The 17410-nt window shown below is 42.7% G+C and overlaps 1 protein-coding gene across 1 annotated transcript in view; it reads left to right on the top strand.

Moving 5' to 3' along the window:
• EFEMP1 (EGF containing fibulin extracellular matrix protein 1) overlaps positions 1–17410 on the top strand; it is a 106740-nt gene that overhangs the window by 50456 nt on the left and 38874 nt on the right. Inside the window, exon 5 of the mRNA XM_082251717.1 lies at positions 13901–14023. Within this exon, the coding sequence (XP_082107843.1) occupies positions 13901–14023 (123 nt within the window). The remainder of the gene's footprint in view (positions 1–13900; positions 14024–17410) is intronic.

Raw genomic sequence — 17410 nt, 5'->3', positions numbered from 1 at the left:
ATGGGATCCTCCTTTGGGTCTCCATCCGTTCCCAATCTTCTGCAGGAGTGATAAACAACTTCCATGGGACTCCATCCCACCTCCAGTGAAGATCAGCAGCATCAGGCTTCTACTCCAGGCCTCATCAGGCATAGCATGCCTAAAGAATCGGCAGCTCCATCACATGCAATCTCCCCAGGCCAGAGTCTTGTGGGGTAAAGAGCTGTCATCAGCCAGCCCCAAATTTCTATATCCTTTTCTTTTCTGCACCACTGGCACAGGAAACTTCTATTGGTGGACTGGGAAAAAATATATATACTAAGCAAAATTATAAACGCAACACTTGTTTTTGCCCCATTTTTCATGAGTTGAACTCAAAGATTTAAGAAAACCGGAATTCATCCGATAAGGGAACACCTCTCCAAAGTGCCAGACGCCATAGAATGTGAGCATTTGCCCACTCAAGTTGGTTACGACGACGAACTGCAGTAAGGTCGAGACCCCGATGAGGACAACAAGCATGCAGATGAGCTTCCCTGAGACCGTTTCTGACAGTTTGTGCAGAAATTCTTTTGTTATGCAAACCAATTGTTGCAGCAGTTGTCCGGTGGCTGATCTCAGACAATTTCGGAGGTGAAGATGCTGGATGTGGAGGTCCTGGGCTGGTGTGGTTACACATGGATGTACTGACAAATTCTCTAAAACGCCTTTGGAGATGGCTTTAGGTAGAGAAATTAACAATCAATTTACAGGCGACGCCTCTGGTGTACATTCCTGCAGTCAGCATGCCAATTGCACGCTCCCTCAAAACTGGCGACATCTGGGGCATTGTGCTATGTGATAAAACTGCACATTATATAGCGGCCTTTTATTGTGGTAAGCCTAAGGCACACCTGTGCAATAATCATGCTGTCTAATCAGCATCTTGATATGCCACACCTGTGAGGTGGATGGATTATCTGGACAAAGGAGAAGTGCTCACTAACACAGATTTAGCCAGATGTGTGAACAATTATTGAGAGAAATAGGCCTTTTGTGTATATAGAAAAAGTCTTAGATCTTTGAGTTAAGCTCATGAAAAATGGGGGCAAAAACAAAAGTGTTGCGTTTATAATTTTGTTCAGTGTATTTTAGTAATCCAGACATACTGTGTGATCTCCCACTAATACCAGAGGTGACAATGCCACCTACTAACAGAAGGGAGAACTGATAGCCAGGCTGGACAGCAAGGCTGAACAAACCACAGACTACAAATTGGTATTGGCTGAATGCAGCATGCAGAACTAAATTTAGACACTACTGCTTAAGGTAGGGTGGCTACAGGTAAAATAACAGGTTCATCTTACTTTAGCGATCCTGGAAATCCCAGTGGAATAAACATGTACATCCAGGCATGGGCAAAAATGTGGTTACAGCCTAATCATGTTTTAACAATCTGTGCCTGAGTGGCCAATCATTATGCCCAATCAATATGAACAAGTATTTTATGTATAATCTCACTGCCAGTGAAATTTGACATTGTTTACTAGTACAAGGTGGCTTTGTAAAAGCCCATTTGTCAGAGATAGGGAGGTAGACATTAGTGTAAAATAAACAGAAAAAAATTGGAGACCTTGCTTGTAACGAATCATCTGTCAACCCAACCGGGTACCTCCGTTGACGGATGCTCCTAGTGCTTCCCAAGGGCTCCAAGCACTCCACCAGACACCATAACCGCCTCAGACCCCACGAACCACCGCAGCTTGGTTAGGGTCTCGTTGTCTCCTACCCACCCTGGACCTACGACAAGCCTCCAGGTTCCCGTGGGTAAACCTCTCTTTCCCCAGAGAGGGCAGCAGGAACAAGCTCTACACAAGCTCTTACAAGAGCTTAGTGATTATCCAAGGGAGTATGGAAGACCATAGCAATCCATTGTAGCATATTCCCCCAATAAGAGACAGGACTCTAGATTGAGGGTGAACTAGAACTCTTTATTGAACAAGAAACATACTTTTATACAGTTTTCCCCCACAAGGTTACCGCCCAGGTGGACCTTGTGGAGAACTGGACGTGACATTCACACTCCAATAGAAACAGGGCTTTACACTCAGTCATTCCCATACAGTGTACACAATCCCTCCCCCCTAACCTAAACAAATTATCTAGCCATCTGGACAGAACAATGTGAGGTCATTAACATTAGACAACGGAACAGCACAATCCCCATTCCCCACAATACACAAACAATAGGACAAGGCTGCCAGTGACAGTCTGTGTGTCTCTCTCACATTGAAGATGGAATACACATTATCCCAATCCACAAGCAATAGGGAAAACCTGTCTGACATTGAGGGATATGTAATACACACATTATTTAGGAATTACAGGTTTCACGGCAATGGGAATGAATCTTCATATTTCTATATGAAGATATTTCTGACAAATATGACTGTCCCATCTGAAGCAATTCAAACCAGTAATTATCTGTTTTTCACTTCCAGTGACAGTGAATACCGTCACATTGCTGTTGTTTAATATAATTTCACAGAACAGTTCAAAACTGGAGAATTTTGATTATAAACTGAAAAGAGTGTTTTTGGATAGTAATGATGATAATCATCATTCTTACTACCAGGGAACGGTAGGTAATGTTTATATTCCTTTCTAAAAAGGCTTTCTTTAACCACTTAAGCCCCGGAGGATTTTCCTGCTAAAAGACCAGGGGGTATTTTGCGATTCGGCACTGCGTGACTTTAACGGACAATTGCGCGGTCGTGCAAAGCTGTACCTAAACGAATTTGACGTCCTTTTTTTCCCACAAACAGAGCTTTCTTTTGGTGGCATTTGATCACCTGTGCGATTTTTTGATCACGCGCTATAAACAAAAAAAGAGCGACAATTTTGCAAAAATAGCAATATTTTTCACATTTTTTTTATATGAAATTCCCCAAAGAAAAAATGTAAAAATCAAAATTTTTTAAAATTTTTGGCCAATTTGTTTTATCCTACCTATGTTTGGTAAAAAAAAAATCGCAAAAAGCGTATTTTGATTGGTTTGCGCAAAAGTTATCGCGTTTACTAACAAAGGGAAAGATTTTTGTCATTTTTGTTGTTTTTTTTTAACGCGTAATGGCGGCGATCTGCGATTTTTTTTGCGGTACTGCGACATTGCGGCGGACAGATCGGACCCTTGACTGACATTTTTGACACTTTTGGGGTTACCAGTGACATTTCTACAGTAATCAGTGCTATACATATGCACTGTTACTGTAAAAATACACTGGCTTATGGCATGCTGAATTAAGGTAGCCAATTAATTTTGAATGGGCTGGCAGTGCACCTTATTTTTATTTTGGATAGAGAAAGGGGGGGGCTATAAGCCCTGTCAGTTAGGGATGATCAACGGTTCGGGTCGACCATCGGTTTGACCCGAACATAGACTGTTCGAAATTCAGCCGAATTCCGAACGTTTTGCGGTAAAAGTTGAGAATTCGGCAACCAGAACCAACCAAAATGCAATGGGGCAGGAACTGGGCTTTAAAAGCCCGTGATTGGACCAGAAACATTAGTAAAAGCCAATTGAGGGGGCAGGAGGATGCTAGGAATGTGATTGGAGTGACTAGGGGGTCCAGAGGCCAATCAGTAGTGAATACGGCCCCCAGTATATAACATAGCCCCGCCAAATCTCTAGCACTGTAATACAGGGACTGTGGAAGGGAGTGGAAGCAGTTCTGTTACTCCTGCTTCAAAAGTGTCATTTTGAAATTATTAGTGTGAGGAAAGGGATATCTAGTGTAGTTAGGGTACTATTTTCCACTATAGTTAGATTCAATAATCTAGTTTCTGTAGGGAAAGTGTTAAGTGTCAGGGTGACCGTAGTGTAGTGTAGGGTGAACTGACTCTGATTGCTATGGCAGGGTGACTGACCAAACTCTTCCATGTCAGGGGGATCGCCATAGAGAAAAGATTGTTTGTTTTAGAATTGCAGTAGAGCAGGGATAGGGCTCTGCTACTTTCACACATATATGTGCGTATGTGTATATATACATATATGTGTGTGTGTATATATACCCCTATACAGAAGTTCAGATGTTATGCCTGCCTCCAAAGACGCCCAAAAATGCCCAAAAAAACACCTGCAACAAAGACGCCCAGGTGTGTTGTTGCAGGCGTTTTTTTTACAGGCATTTTTTGGGCGTCTTTGGAGGCAGGCATAACATCTGAACTTCTGTATAGGGGTATATATACACACACACATATATGTATATATACACATACACACATATAGGTGTGATAGGAGCGGAGCCACATGCCTGCAAATAATTTCATTAGCGCAGGCATAGGGTTCTGCTATTTTCACACCTATATGGGTGTATGTGTATATATACATATATGTGTGTGTGTATATATACCCCTACACAGAAGTTCAGATGTCATGCCTGCCTCCAAAGATATCCACAAAAAAGCCCAATAAACGCCTGCAACAAAAATGGCCAGGTGTGAAAGTAGCGGAGTCCTATCCCTGCTCTACTGCAATTCTAAGACAAACAGTCTTTTTTTTTTGGTTCTGGACATGCTACAGAGCTGAAACATCACAGGTACACTTTTTAGACCCCCCCAGACACTAAATCCTAAGAAATCTCATTTTTTTTTTCAATAATTTTTTCAATAATTGGCTCTCTATCAAAAATGACAATTTTTAAGAACTTTTTTTGTGTGATTAATAGTCCCTGGGGCATGACCCAGAACCCTAGGCATTTTTAGGGGCATTTATTGGGTTTTAGGGCTTCAAAATGGATCAAAATTTTGATTACCGAAGTTCGGGTCCCATTGATTTCAATGGGGTTTTGGAATCCGGACCCGAAGGATCGGGAAGTTCGGGTGTTCTGGTCGAACCGAAAAGTTCGATCATCCCTACTGTCAGTTTCTTTTTTGCCATCTGTATCCTATTGGGGAGATTTCCCTTCACTTCCTGCCCCATAGTCAATACATGAAGTGAGAGGAAATCCCTGCAAATTAAGTGACTCCCTTAGGGGCCCCAGGTCACCAAAACTAGTGTCCCCATTGGACAATTCCCCCTTTATTACTATTCTGGGGGCAACCAAAAATGTGGCATTTTCTTTCAGATAAGCAGGTATACCAAAGTCTAGGCAAGCCTGGCTCAGGACTGGAGATAAGCAAGCGTGGTCAGAAAAGCCAGGTCAATACAGGAATCAGTACAGGCACAGGAACAGAATTCAGATAAAGCTGCAGATCAAACTTCACTGCATTAGTGCAGCTGCTGCCCTTATATATGCCATTTTGGTGCCAGTGTATAAAAGGCTAATGCACACGCATGAACATAGGTGTTCACATTCCTGCGCGCATTCCTGTGCGTGAATGCACATCTGCCTATTACTGGAATGTCCCTGACATTGCCCCCTCTCGACAGGCAGTCTCCGGATGCCTAGCTGGTACTCTTTTTCTGGATGGGCACGGAAAAAAGCACGAACTAGCCCTCTGGCATGAACATTACATTCTGGTTCATTCCTGCGTGTGTGCATGCGCATCTGCCTATTACTGGAATGTCCCTGACAGGAATTCAAAAATTTTAGAGTAGTCCCCAGAATAAGAGGTGAGGGCAAATCTTCCAATGATGACACCTTTTCTGAGGACAGCTGTCTAAGAGGGGAATTCCCCTAACTTTTGGGGATTTCCTCTAACTTTCTGTTGCGTCTCTGGGACAGGAAGAAAGGGATATTTCCACAGTGGTACACAGATTGAAGCAAAAAAAGAAACTGGCAATAGTTTTCACTCTTTCCTACTCATTACAAAACTAAATATGGTGATACATACATTTTAACTCTCAGAGAATTAGGCAGTAATTAAGGGTTAAGTTCACCTTGTCAGGCAGAATGTCACTTTTCATAATAAATAGAAGCATTTTTTGTAATATCCTTTCTGCCCAAGCCATCCCAATGTGCCTATCGCTCATTTACCTCATCCATGGAAGCTTTGAATTTTCACCTCTCTGTTCAAAAATTTAAAAAATGCTTTCTGAGAGCTGACTTCCTGTAGCATCATATGACCTTTCAGGAAACGTCATATCCCATCACGCACATCCTTATGCATCACAAAATATGCTGTGTCTGGACCACATAGGAGGAAGACATTCAGCTGTGATGTTCATGTAATCCAGGTTTGGCTCAGGGAGCGAGGGGGGGGGGGGGTGTAAATACAAATTTCACTTTCAGGCCCTATTCACACAGTTTAGCGAGAGCGCATGTTTTTGGTGCATTTTTCCCATGAGACGCATAGGGCAGCCCATTGATTTCCAGGGGACAAACTTCTCCTGTTTCCAATACTACAGCTCTTCTCCTGCACACTTTGCCTAATGACCCATCTATGCATGAAGAAGGTACAAAACAATTGATGGCTGTGTATTGATGGAGACCTGTGCTCACTGACAATGTCTGCATTGGAAAAGCATGAAAATGCAGAGGTGGGCTGGAGCAATCTCCTTGAGTGGGAGGACAGGTGCAGGATGTGTGTTATTGAGGTCTGCTGCTGAACTACTTCCTACTTCCAACAGTTTTTCTGTTCCAAATACCAAATACCAGGACGGAGCAGGAAGTAATGGAGGAGTTTTCTATGGGAGACTGGAGGCTGAAGTAAAGCCTGTCCTTGAACATAAAGAAATCTTTTCCATTAAAGAGGTGCATTAATTGTATATTGATACATAAGGAAGCTGGAATTTCGGAAAAAAAAAAAAAGGTGACGTTGCCCTTAAAGTATTCTAGGGCTCATTATTGAAAACTGAGGCTCTCACTTTTAGCAGCAAATCATTTCCTATTTCATTTGCCAGTACAAGATGTGAGGTGATAACTTCAGCACACATAATGACTCCCTTAGCACTTTTTAGTGACTAGAGGCCAAAATCTCACCTAGCAGTGACTCAGAAGATGAAAATCATTGACTAAGCATTCTCGGTATTCTGAGCACCTAAAAGAAGCCAGAAATGTTCACTCTTGACAGAAGTTCTACTCTCCCAGGCTTGTTTTGCAAAATTGCGTAACACCTATTTACATTCCAGGGTTACAAGACTGTGCATGCGATTATATTATTCTATTCTGAAACAAAGAATGTTGTTACTTTGAATGGGCCATCTGCTGATAAGCTTTGTATTGTGGATTTATTTTACTTATAACAAAAATCTGAATTGGGACTATATACTGTTAATCCTAGAATTAGATTAAGATAAGCCCTTTTGTCTTTTGTTAATATGTCTTGTTGGATATGTGCCATGTTTTCAGGGCGGGATAGCTACACTCCTCAGTGAAGGCTGATATTGGTCTGCTTATATGTCCTAAGGACGACAATGGCATGAGTGATCATCTTTTACACTTTCCCTATTTGATGTTCATTTTCCTTTCTGAGGTTTCCCTCTTTATGGTGTTATTTGGAACAGTACGGGAGATGTGGGGGGGGGGGGGGGGGAGTGAAGAACCACGGTGTGGATGACAGATCAGAGCATAACTATGACTGGTATGTGGGAATGAGGAATTCCTTCCATATTGCTCTACACAATACACTCTATCCTGTGGAAAGCTAGCAGGAAGTTGTACAACAATTCCTAAGTTTGCAATCTGCTCTGTATGCTATAAAATAACTGTCAAACCAAGGTTGTTCACATGCATAGGGGCTTCTGTGACATCAGTGGGGGACTTTCAGATGGCTTGTGAAGCTGGGCGACTGCAGCATGTTTTCCGGTCTTAAGGAGATCACTTTGAAATGCTTCTTCACAGGTGTTTTCTATGTCATTTTTTAGCTGCTTTTAGGTTGCTTCATTGCCGTTCACTCACACCCCTTATGTTGGGTGGTGTTGGTCTGCATTACTTAGTGCAGCCCCAGTGCAAGGACTACAGAAATAGCCTTGCTCTCCTTTGTCTCAGTTCCCACAAATGTCCTGAATTGGTATGTGATGATTGAAAAGGGTATACTGTATGTTATATACACTATATTGTCAAATGTATTGGTATTGGGACACCAGCCTTTACATACACATGAACTTTAATGGCATCCCAGTCTGAGTCCGTAGGGTTCAATATTGAGTTGGCGCAACCTTTGCAGCTAAAACAGCTTCAACTCTTCTTTGAAGGCTGTCCACAAGATTTAGGAGTGTGTCTATGGGAATGTTTGACCATTCTTCCAGAAGTGCATTTGTGAGGTCAGGCACTGATGTTGGATGAGAATGCCTGGCTCGCAGTCTCCACTGTAATTATACATAATATAAAAAATACTTACAGTTTTGAAAAAAAAAAACACATTTTTCTTAGTTTCTGTTATAAAACTTTGCAAACAAATATTCTTTCTTCATAAATTTAGGCCAACATGTAGTCTGTTCTTTTTTTGGGGTAAAAATGACCCAAATCAGTGTATATTATTTAGTCTGTGTGAAAGTTATAGAGTCTACAAACTATGGTACTTATATACTATATACTGTATAACTATATCTTTGAAAATTGATAAGCCCTGATGTACCAATGGCCTATCTCATTTCTTGAGGCCCTAAAATGACAGTACAAATACCCCCCAAATTACCCCTTTTTGTAAAGTAGACAGTCAAAGGTATTTAGCAAGAGGCATGGCAAGTTTGGAGTTGTAATTTTTTGGCACAATTGTTTTGGAAAATTAAATTAAATCTTTTTTTTCACAATTTATTTATTTATTTTAATGCTGTCATTAGAGTAGTTAAGTGTCACCATAGTTACACTGTATTACTCTAGAGATGTGATCAGGATGTTTTTTTTTTTACAGTGAGGATCTCTGTAACAGCAACTGTTAACCTGTCATGAATGGCTTTCATTCATGACTCATTGTTTACTATTGTGATGCTGTGATTGTCCACATCTATCACAAGGTACCGGGTGCTGTGATTGGCCCAGGTAACATGATTCTTGGTGAAGATTGGGGGGTGATATGTGCACTGTCACTTCGGTACTCAAAAAGGAGGAATTCCTAAAATGTGTTGCAACTGGTGATGAGATTAGGATAAAATCCTATCCCACCTGCAGCCAGCCCTGGTAAATTCACTAAATACCAATCAATATAAAATCGCAAAAGTGAGTCGGCGCTGGTGGGAAACAATCTCAAACGGGGCTCAAAAATGAGTTCCCTATTCGCATACGTGTAGAACAATCTTCTTCTGATAAAATATGGTGGGAATTATCATGTACACAATTCTATAAAAATTGTAAGAAAATATAAAACTACTAAAATGACAAAGTGAATCCGACTATAAGAAAGTCTAGTATATTCCGAATCACAAAAGCTTAATATCCGGATCCTAAAACAAATAGTGTATATATCTTCAATATAAGTAAACAGATAAAATTCTGATTCCTGGTGACCAATTACAGATCACATACAGTAGTAAATTGTTGTTTACAGGGTGTCATGTGATTGCACAGCGATCACATGGTACTTAGACCAATCACAGCAGCCCGATAATGAGCCCGGACACAGGGCCCACACAGTGGTCACAGATTGAGATGCGCGCAGTGCGCACGAGTGAGGCAACATATGGGTACGTCGTGGTGCCTGCCCAAGCCACTGGCTAGCAGTAAAATTACTGTTGGCCAGTCTGCAGGTGGTTAAAAATGAATTGCAATATTTAGCATTAGTGTAGCAATGACTCCAGGGGGGAACCACTGGAAATAACTGAGTCCCCCTACTGTCCAGAGGCTGCCAGTCCTGTTTCCAGTCCCAGTATCTCACCAACAAACTCAGGCTCCAACCTTTTGACATTTTTTTTTACTGTTTATTGCAGCTCCTTTAAAATGTAAATCTTATTCCTAGCTATACATTCTGAGCAAGCCTCTCGGGGATTGGCTTAATATTCATAACTCCATATCCTCCCACATTTCTGCCACCTACAGGCAAAAGTATTTAGCTATCAGGTTTAGGAAGAACCTGCAGAATCCTAACAAACAGATTGCATCTCAGATGGCTTCAGCTTACTAAATTTAGCCAGCCCAGGGCAGGGGAGCTACATTAGTAAAAGCTATAACTGCAGTAATCACGGAGCACAATACCAACCCAAAACTCAATATTTTGGGGTATACCAAATTATTTCTTTGTGTTATATTTTAATGAAATCTTTTTTTATATACATTTTCATAATGTATGTTGCATATCAGCAGCACTGTTGATTTCCTGCAGCCTCTTTGCAGCCCATGTCTGCCTACATGTACACTATCCACTGCTCCATTGTGTTAGGGAAAGTTTCCTAGAACATAAAGTGTATGGAACACTTAACAATATACTTATTTTATTTTGTGTAATTAAAAGTGTTTGTGTTATATCTTTGTGATTAGTGCAAAAAATGTTAGTTGACCATGTCAGAGCTGTACTGTGTCTAGTGTTATCTCTGGGAGTCTGATTAGCCCTCCTAGTTTTCATTTTGGGACTACAGAGTGGTTATGTATATATATGTATGTATGTTATAGAGAAGGTAAAGTGGATTGATTTACATAGTAAAAGCGGTTGTAAACTGCTGGACGTTTTTTTTTTTTGTTTTCTTGATCATTACCTCAAATGTAAAGGCATAATATGCTAGTATGCATTGCATACTAGCACGTTATGTAAAACATACCTGAAAAATGACATTGCATCGCTGTAGGCCACTTCTGTCTTCACCCATCTTGCTTCCAGGTTCGCGGACTCTGGCTCTGTGACTGACGCATGCGGGAGCCGCCAGCCACAACACAGGGCTTTGAAGGAACGGCACGGGGGGTTTTTCCTTCAGAGTGCATGTGCCAGTGATGTCACTGGCTTCATGTGCAGTAAGGCCTCATGCACACTGGACGTTTTTGGAGCTGCTGTTAACAGCGTCAGACGTTTTCTTTTGCAGCTGCAGAACGCCCATACATGTTATTCTATGGCCTCATGCACACATAGAGCTTTTAGGAGCTCCAAGTGGCATAGGCGTTTTACAGCTCCAAAAAAAACCCAGGAACTGTGCGTTCTGGAGCTGCAGCGTCAAGCTGTAAAAACGTCTGACGCTGCTAAAGGCTGAATAACGTTGCTTAACGTGCGTTAAGCCACGTTATACGTTTTTTTTTCTTCCATTCAAAATCAATGGTTCCCTATGGGAGCCTATTGATTTGAATGGAAGTCGCACCGCAAGTCGGATCAAGATGAATCTTGAGGGGGAACTCCACGCCAAAATGGGGAAAAAAACGGCGTGGGGTTCCCCCCCAGGTTCCAAACCAGGCCCTTTGGGTCTGGTATGGAATTTGAGGGTAGCCCCACGCCGAAAAAACGGCGTGGGGTTCCCCCCAAAATCCATACCAGACCCTTATCCAAGCATGCAGCCGGAATACCAGGAAAGGGGAGGGGATGAAGATTTTTAATAAACTTTCCAAAACGTCTCCTGTCATTATTTACACACACTGCCTTTTATGTGGTGAATGGGTAGGGGTACAGTGCACCCCATACCCATTCACATAGGGAGGGGGTCCGGGATCTGGGGTGCCCCCTTGTTAAAGGGGGCTTCCAGGTTCCGATGAGCCCCCTGCCCGAAGACCCCCACAACCACCGGCCAGGGTTGTGGGGATGAGGCCCTTGTCCTCATCAACATGGGGGCAAAGTTGCTTTGAGGTGGGGGGTGCAGAGCCCCCCCTGCCCCAAAGCACCACACCCCCCCATGTTGAGGGCGTGTGGCCTGGTATGATCCAGGGGGGGTGGGCCGCTCGCTCGTCCCCTCCCCTTTCCTGGTATCCCAGGCTGCATGCTTGGATAAGGGTCTGGTATGGATTTTGGGGGGGACCCCACGCCGTTTTTTCCCCATTTTGGCGTGGAGTTCCCCCTCAAGATTCTCACAGCGCAAGTCGCGCCGCAAGTCGCGCCGCAAGTCGGATCACCCTGATCCGACCTGCGGTGCGACTTCCATTCAAATCAATAGGCTTCCATAGGGAACCATTGATTTTGAATGGAGGCAGAAAAAACGCTGCTAACAGCTACTGTGGCCAAACGTGCAATAACGCTAATGGAAAAAGCTACTGAAAGCACGTTTTTACAGCTGCTGTTTCCCGGCGTCAAGTAAACAAAACAGCTTTGGAGCATGTTTTTATGACGCCCTGTGTGCATGGAGCCTAAATATCTCCTAAACGGTGCATGTTTAGGAGATATTTACACTACCTATATTTAAGCCATAATATAGGCTTACCTATAGGTACAATTTAGTGATGGAAGTTTACTTCCTCTTTAAGCAAAAGACAATTGGTGGGACTGACGCCACTTAGTCCACAAAAAAGCTGGGTGTTGTCAGCCCACAACAGGACATATGAGCTGAGTGCATTTCTGGCTAATCACCAGGTATTGTTATTCTGTATTTAAATGGTCTTTACTCAACTTACAAAAATTCTCGTACAACAGAATATAACTTTGTAAGTGATGTAATGTCTTGAATTGTACTGTAATTTATTCTTTCGTTTGGGAGCATGTGTAGTCTTGCTCTTCCATTTTTTTTTCGGAAGAAAACTGTACCAATTCAATGAAAATCGGATATTGTGTTCACTTACGATAAAAATTTTCTAGCCTGCACCTTCAGTTTTTGCCTTCTGAACAGTCGGAATCGGCTGTCAAAAGCACCATACTAATGATCAGATAGTTGGCCGATAGTTCATTGTACAAATACGGGTAGGTACACCATCAAGGTCACCGTTCTTTGAAATTTTATTGATGAGCTCACAGGACTAGCAGAACAGCTTGTTGCGGTTAAAGACTTAGATATTCCCAGTTTTGGTTCAAAGTAAACAAAAGGAAAAAAATGATGTCAAAAGCACTGCTAAAGTTTTAATGGCAGCAGAGAAAGACAGAAAGTAGGTAGATGGCAAACTTTTACAATGAGGGGCAACACCTGCCTAGTCCTGCCAGAGCTCCTGATAGTGAAAATTGAGTTTTGCAGCATGCATTCTCACTTGCGACACAAAAGAGACAGTAGAGCTTGATGTTTTAATACCTATAGAAAGCTTGCACTCTCGATATTGGGTTTGGTGTGGTGAAAGGAAGAAGAGTAGGTATGTCATTGGGGTCATCAGGTGGGCATCCTCCTTTATTGACGTTTGGCTAATAAGTGCATTACATCTCCAGAAGTCTCAAAAGTGATACCTGGCATCCCAAGTACACCCCCTCAGTTCCGTACCCTCTTGTCCTGTATATTAACTTCTTATGCCTCGTTTCCACTGAGTGGTACGGTACGGTTCGGTTCAGTACGGTATGGTTTGGAACGGTACACCTTGCATTTCCACCGCCAACAGTACCCTTTCATCATAGGCGTGGTGTAGCCGGAAAGCAGTGATCAACGATTCTCTGTCAACCATAAAAGTTCTGCAGAGTGTAGCTCCACCCTGTTGGTACGGTACTAATGTGCTTGGTACCCCAACGAAAGGGTCCCAAAAAAGTGGTATGGTACGGTTCGGAATTAGGGTACCATTCACAATGGAAACGGCAAAAATTGCGTACCTTACCGAACCGAACCGCACCGTATCGCTCAGTGGAAACGAGCCATTAGTAATTCTTAGATATGCACAAGGAAAAAGCTGTCTAACCTACAAAACAGAGATTGCTAGTTTGAAAGTCAAATTTCTACCCCAATAATTTGACATTTTGATATTGCAAACTTAAAAAGTCATACATTGTCAGTTGAAATTGTACTTTCCCAGCATTAAAATTTCAAAAGTCTGACTTTTTTTTAAGCATATGGTCTCATGTCTCCTTCATACTTTTCTTTAACAACTTAATAAATAATTATGAGTTTCCCTAATGATTTGCCTAATGTTGTCATAGTGCTGTCAACTGCATTATAAGATTATTGTTGGGTAAAAACAATATAAAATCTACAATGCTGCTTAAACAGGACAGTAAAAATTTTCTTTGTTTTTTTTTTTTTTGGTGTCAGACATAGACGAGTGTCTCACCGGAACACACAATTGCCGACCAGATCAAGTGTGCACTAATGTGAGGGGAACATTCACTTGTCTCTGTCCAAGAGGATACCAGAAGCGAGGGGAACAATGCATTGGTGGGTATTTTTGCAATTACTGACTAGGTTTCCTCCTAGAAAGCCAATATATTCTTTAGTAATATTAGCAAGCATGGAAGGGGCACTGACTGCATGTAAAAAAGGTTGAATTTATGCTAAATGTGAGGTTTTAAACAAGATTCATAACCATCCATATTTTTTTCCAATAGGTTAAAATATATGTAAAGCCAAAGTGCAGAGAAGGGTTAAAACCCCGTCAGGTTAATTTTTGCTATTTATGTCCAACTTGGAAGCTTTCCCATCCCTTCCTGTCCTGAACACACAACAGGAATTCCATCATTTCTTGCTCTGGTGAAAACTGACAAACTTTTGAGCTTTCTTCTCAGAAAGGATAAAGGAACACACACAGAAAAAAAAAAAAGAAAGAAAAGTTGGCAGGAAGTCCCCCACCCTATCCAAAACTAAAAAACATTTCCTTCAAAGACACTTTAAGTTTAATTTTACTCATCCTTTTTCCTTTTGCGTGTTGCCAATTTCTTGGCTTATTTCACCACTTCAGTACTAGCCGGTAATACCCCTCTTATTCCAGTCCAGTTTACCATTTGATGTTGCCCGGCATTCGACCCGTGTGTACTTGGCTTGATGGTGTGATGGGCAGTGGATCACTAGGGAAGGACAGTGCAGCAAGTTGCAGGCGATAGGAGATCCAGTGATCCAGTAACTCATGCCACCTTAGGCCCCTTTCACGTGTGCACCTCCGCTTAGCGGAATCCGCTTGCTCAGCGGGGATTTCTCCCCTAATACCCGCTGAGCAGGCGGATGACAGGTCTTGTCCGCTCCGCTATGCACAGTGAACATGGACACAGTCCTGCTCTCCTCTATGGGGCAGTCTGATGAAAATGGACTGCCTGTCCATTTCAATCCGATGCCATCTAATTTGATCTGTCGGACGGATGGAAAGTAGGACCACCATCCATCTGTTTTTGGCTGACAGGATCGGATGCCGGCAGTTGTCAGCGGAGGAAACTGGAGGGTCCGATCAGGTCTGCCTAAAAAACTGACAGGCGGACCTCATCAGACAACCTATGTGAAAGGGGCCTTGACTGAGAGAATAAAAAAAATAGAAAATGTATTTTAATGGAAAAAAAATAATAAAAAAACAGTTTCCATCTTTGTGGGGTTGTAAATGGAACTGAGGCTGTTTCGACCAGCTGCCCCACACTCCCTGTCCACTCACTGGTAAGGACAGGGTGGCAGATTAAGCCCTCAACATCTTCAACCTCTTCTCCGAGCAGTGAGGACAGGCAGGGGAAACCCTCAGCGCCGCCAGTGACTGCTTGTTGCAGCCCTGGCCACCACAAGAGGGTGCCAGTTCCCTGATGTAAGTCTCTCCCTACAGCAGGCCTCAATTACCGGCCGGCATGGCACCTTAGTCTGTGCACCCATGGGTAAGGGCCGCATGGGGGTAAGACACCCACCGCAGTGTAGCCCAGGTGCCAGGCCGCTAATTCTAGTTGCCAATGCAACCTGGCCCCTGGGGTTTGTCAAGCCCTGGCTGACAGAAGTAAACACTAAACTGTTTACAGCAAGTGATCACTGTGATTGGTCATCACAGTTATTCTGTGGTACAGAGCTGATTAAATCAACCCTGTACACAGTCTCTGTAAATAGAGCTGTCAGTTCAGTTTACAGACATTAAAGTATCATCAAAAGAAAACTTTTTTTTTTTTTTTTTTTAGTTTTAGATAGAATGGAGAGGGATCAGAACACCTGTCAGGTTTTTATTGCTGTCTGTGTCCCTGTTAGGGAGAGCCCCTCTGTTTGTCCTGTTTACTTTTATCATGGAAAGTGAAAGTAAAAGAAAAAAAAAACGTTTTGGGTTGTCTCCAGAACAATAATAGAGGGGACATTTTCCAATGGGGACACTAGTTTTTGGTGATAGCCAGGGATTCCCCAACTATGGAGGAATTTCGCTTCACTTCTTGTTTTGGCTATGGGGCAGGAAGTGAAAAGCAAATGTCCCCAATGGCATAAAAGCCTGACAGAGATTATAACCCTCCCTTACTTTATGCAAAAAAAAAAAAAAGTTTAGTTCTACTTTAACCACTTTGCCGCTGCTCACTAGAGCTCTACTGCGGCAAAGTGGCTCTTGTAGGTCTGACGACGTAGACCTACGTCGCCAGACACTCCCCCTTCTCGGCAGCGCTTCTCGGAGGCTCGCTCCCGCTGTATTCAGTCAAAGCGGGAGTCGGGCCAGGGGGGGAGCAGTGGCGATCGCCGCTGCTCTTCCCCGATCGTCAGGGAATCAAGTGTGGAGATCCGCCCGCCTGTGTAAACAAAGCGGGCGGATCTCCTAAGTGACAGGCAGAGTCAGATTGCAGGGTTCAGCATAGCTGAACCTGCGATCTGTCCCTGTGTCACTCAGTCACCTCCCCCCACACATGTCAGTAAGCACCAGGCATACATTAACCCCTCCCTCTCCAATAAAATTAACCCCTTCCCTGCCAGTGTCATTTTTACAGTAACAATGCATATTTATAGCACTGATTATTGTAGTAATGTCACTGGTAACCCCAAAAGTGTCAAAAATGTCAGTCAAGGGTCCGATCTGTCCGCCGCAATGTCGCAGTCCCGCAAAAAAAATCGCAGATTGCCGCCATTACTTGTTTTAAAAAAAACACCAAAAACGACAGAAATCTTTCCCTTAGTTAGTAAACGCAATAACTTTTGCGCAAACCAATCAAAATACGCTTATTGCGATTTTTTTCACCAAAAATATGTAGCAGAAAACAAATTGGCCTAAAATTATAAAAAATTTTGGGGGGAATTTCAATATAAAAAAATGTGAAAAATATTGTTATTTTTTCAAAATGTTTGCTCTTTTTTTGTTTATAGCGCAAAAGGTAAAAATCGCACAGGTAATCAAATACCACCAAAAGAAAGCTCTGTTTCTGGGGAAAAAAAATCGTTTGGGTACGGCGTTGCATGACTGCGCAATTGTCAGTTAAATTTGCACAGTGCCGATTTGCAAAAAGTCGCCCAGACGTAAGACAGCAAAATCCTCTGGTGGTAAAGTGGTTAAAGGAGTGGGGGGGCGTAATAAAACAAACCTTCATACTCACCTTTACGGCTGCAGCATTGATTTGATGATTCATCGGTCCCCCGCCAGCTCTAAGACCAAGAACTGAGCAATCACATGACCACTGATTACTTAGTTTGCAGTCTTCACTGAAGAGAGAATGGTCACCAGCTCTCTGCTCTGCCTCTCTATAGAGGCAAAGCCAACTGGCAGTCAGGTATCTGGATGGATCCCAACATTATTGTAGGGATACATTCAGAGACTGGAGTGGCTCTTTGCTGACAGCAGGCTTTAGCCCAGTGTTTCTCAACCTTTTTTCAGTCAAGGCACCCTTGAAAATTATAGGC

Source organism: Pelophylax lessonae (assembly GCF_965119305.1).
Source record: "Pelophylax lessonae genome assembly, chromosome: 3".
Lineage (NCBI taxonomy): Eukaryota > Metazoa > Chordata > Amphibia > Anura > Ranidae > Pelophylax > Pelophylax lessonae.
The sequence above is the reverse complement of the archived record's forward strand: the minus strand, read 5'-3'. Positions and strand labels throughout refer to the sequence as shown.